General features: G+C 56.8%; 1 protein-coding gene across 1 annotated transcript; it reads left to right on the top strand.

Moving 5' to 3' along the window:
• Window positions 1-59: 59 nt before the first annotated feature.
• SDRG_08226 (hypothetical protein) lies at window positions 60-771 on the top strand (the record flags this gene model as incomplete). The annotated part of the gene is made up of 3 exons (XM_008614099.1): window positions 60-129; window positions 189-359; window positions 422-771. 3 exons carry the CDS (start codon window positions 60-62, stop codon window positions 769-771), a joined length of 591 nt encoding a protein of 196 aa, XP_008612321.1.
• Between the last annotated feature and the right edge of the window lie 2,184 nt (window positions 772-2,955).

Genomic DNA, 2,955 nt, shown 5'->3' with positions numbered 1-2,955 from the left:
TCGTGCACCGAGCTCTCGTCGTCGAGCTACATCACGCAGGACTTCTGTACTTTCGGTGCATGCCCCTCTCGTTCACCTTTGACCGCAAGCGTCTTCAAGCACTACAACCCACCATTACGGCGGTGGCGGGTACTCGCACTCGAGGAACGACGCGCGCAGCATCGACCCAAACGCGCACTGCCCCAAAGCCGCGGTGGCCAAGGACAAGAAGAAACGCGCGGCCAAGGCATCCATCGACCCGCACAAGCGCCCGCGCACCAACAAGAAGCCCGAAACACCTCAAGACATGCGCAAGACCAACAAGGGCAAGAGCAAGAAAAAGCTGCAAAGCCCAAGACCACAAAGTCACCCGCCAAGCGGTCGCGGGCTACCAACGTGTCTTCCAAGACCACAAAGTCGCCCGCCAAGCGGCCGCGGCCAGACCCCGACGCGCCCGAGCCCGAGCCAAGAAAAGAAAAGACGAAGACCAAGCCCACCTCGCCCCACATGTCCACCAACGCGAATGAAGTCAACCCCTCTACGCGCGACGACGCTGCCGCCCCTCTCTTTGACCAAGAGCAAAGCTACATGCCCAGCCACGACGAGACGTCGGCGTCGCTACAGCCCGGCGCATACGTCAACGACGACACGATCCAGCTCCTCATCAAGTTGGCCATCCAAAAGCACAGCGCTGGCGACGACACGGTTGGTTACATCGCGCCGCATCACTTCAAAGCCTACTCGGACGACGCCACCGAATGGCTCACGCGGTTTACCTCCAACGACCGATAGACCACAACACCAGGGCCGACAAATTTCGTCGCACCTCGTTTTCCATCTTGTACCAATCCCCCTCTTGCGGTGCCACGTGCGCAATCGTTTGTCACTGATCGCCCACATTGTTGAAGACAGCCCCTCGTGAACGCTCGACGACAGCCATTCGTAGATGCTCGATGGTGCGTTCCGGCTCGTTGGTTGGCGCTCGCAATGCACGGCTGCTTGCCGAGGCCGGTGGAGGCGAGGTACACACGAGGAGGAGAGCGGAAACGAGACTTGGAATCATGCAAACATGATCTGCCTATCAATGTGAAATTGTAGTAGCCGCCGACTGCACCTTTCGACACGGATATAATCTCGGTTGTCACGCGCAGTATTCGCAACTTTGTTGACGACGGCCACCGAGATCTTGCCCGCGCTGCGCGGCGAAACCTCGGTTAACGGCGGGTACAGGCATGGACTTGCGATGAGAATTCGTCGGTGTTGGCCGCAAGGGCCAGGGGATGAAAAGAACCGCGGGTGGCCGCACCTTTACTATTAGCGGAAGACGAGCGGACCGAGGTGATCGCTGCCAACTGTGCTGAAGACGCGTGCACTGGATTGTAAGTATCCTGTGGGAGTTTTCACACACCAAACGCGCGTCGAATAAGAAGACGGCCTTTCTGCAAGGACAAAATTAGATGGTAGCAGCCACGCAGCTGCTGCCCATCACCGTTGAAGGTTGGATCAGGTTAGGCACGTCAGCTACTCACGCACGTGACGCCAGACACAGACCAGACTGTGGTTTAGCCTTGGTCGTTCTCAACCTCATTCCGGATTTACCATGTTCACACGCAACCACCACCACCACCACCGCTGCTACAGCAGCACCACCACCGCTGAAGCAGCGGTGGTGGTACCGCTGCTTCAGCTGTGGTGGTGGTGGCGGTTGTGTGTGGACATGGTAAATCCGGATTGCGACGCTCATGACCCATAGCACGACGCATTGCCGACGGCGGCAGGACCGCGGCTGCCCCCAGCAGTAGTCAGAAAACTAATAAGCAAGGGAAATGCATTACTGTTTACACTTATTAACTCGTTAACGCTTGGTGATTGTAGTTCATAACATATTATAGCGCGCAGCAGCTTTGGTCCAGCAGGTTTGATCGCATTATTGTTTCACGACATTGCAAAAGCCTGCACGAGGGCTGATGATGTTGTTACTAGTAAGCTCGAGCGCCAGGTCGAGTTGTGGTGGGTCTGGGTTGCGGACGAGGCCGCGATCTGCCACGCCGAGCACGTCTTGATCCACAAGGCGCAGTACCTTGGGGGCGAAGTCGTGTTTCACATTTCGCTCTTTGCGCAGAACGTCAACCCGTACATGCTGCGCGTCTCAATCGGATCGCTGGGTTGCCACCACTGCATCGATGTCCCGCGCCCAAGACGTCGGTGCCGTCGCTGTTTCCCATGCCACTGCACCAGCTGCGACGAGCCGGCGTTTTGTGCGCGCTACCCGTACCCGTTCTTCAACCCAATCGGCGCCACGTTGAGTTCAGGGACGACCTCGCAGCCCATATCTTGGCCAAGTCGTCGATGGCGTTTATCATCCCGCACGAGCGCAGCTCACGCATGGGCGATTCCAATGGGGCATTTCGACTCTTGCCGTTTGGAAGACCAAGGAGCACGCCGTGCTTGCGTTCAAGCAGTTGCTCCTAGAGTGCCCGGAAACCCATTTGTCGGCTACTACGACGGCGTCAAGTCGTTCTGCGTTGCATCTCCACCGCGCGGCCGTGATGCGACTTCTTTGTTCGTCTCGAGCCAAGCATGTTGATCGGACAACAGGCTTGGGTCTTGCCCTAGGAATAGGACCCGTAAACCATAAAATCGAGGACCCATGACAACAACAACAGGCTTGGGTCTAGACGTAGTACGAATGATCCGAGTGTAGTCTCTGTTGAGAAACCTTTGTTGTTGATGTCCGTCCTATATAAGCAATGGTCCCACTCCTTTTTGGAAAAGCACCGACATAGCAATTCTAGTAGAATTGTAGGTGGTTATAAGCTGCAAGCAACGCGCGTTGTCGAACGCACGTCGGAACGCTCTCTTCCGTGAGTCGTCATGCCGTTCATTGGGGGACATAATCGCACGCAGGAGCACAAAGGGCGCGACGTCCAGTGTCGTCTCGAACGCAACGTGGCTGCTATTCTTGCGCAGCTTTCC

This window comes from Saprolegnia diclina (genome assembly GCF_000281045.1).
Source record: "Saprolegnia diclina VS20 unplaced genomic scaffold supercont1.25, whole genome shotgun sequence".
Taxonomy (NCBI): Eukaryota; Oomycota; class Saprolegniomycetes; order Saprolegniales; family Saprolegniaceae; genus Saprolegnia; species Saprolegnia diclina.
The sequence above is the reverse complement of the archived record's forward strand: the minus strand, read 5'-3'. Positions and strand labels throughout refer to the sequence as shown.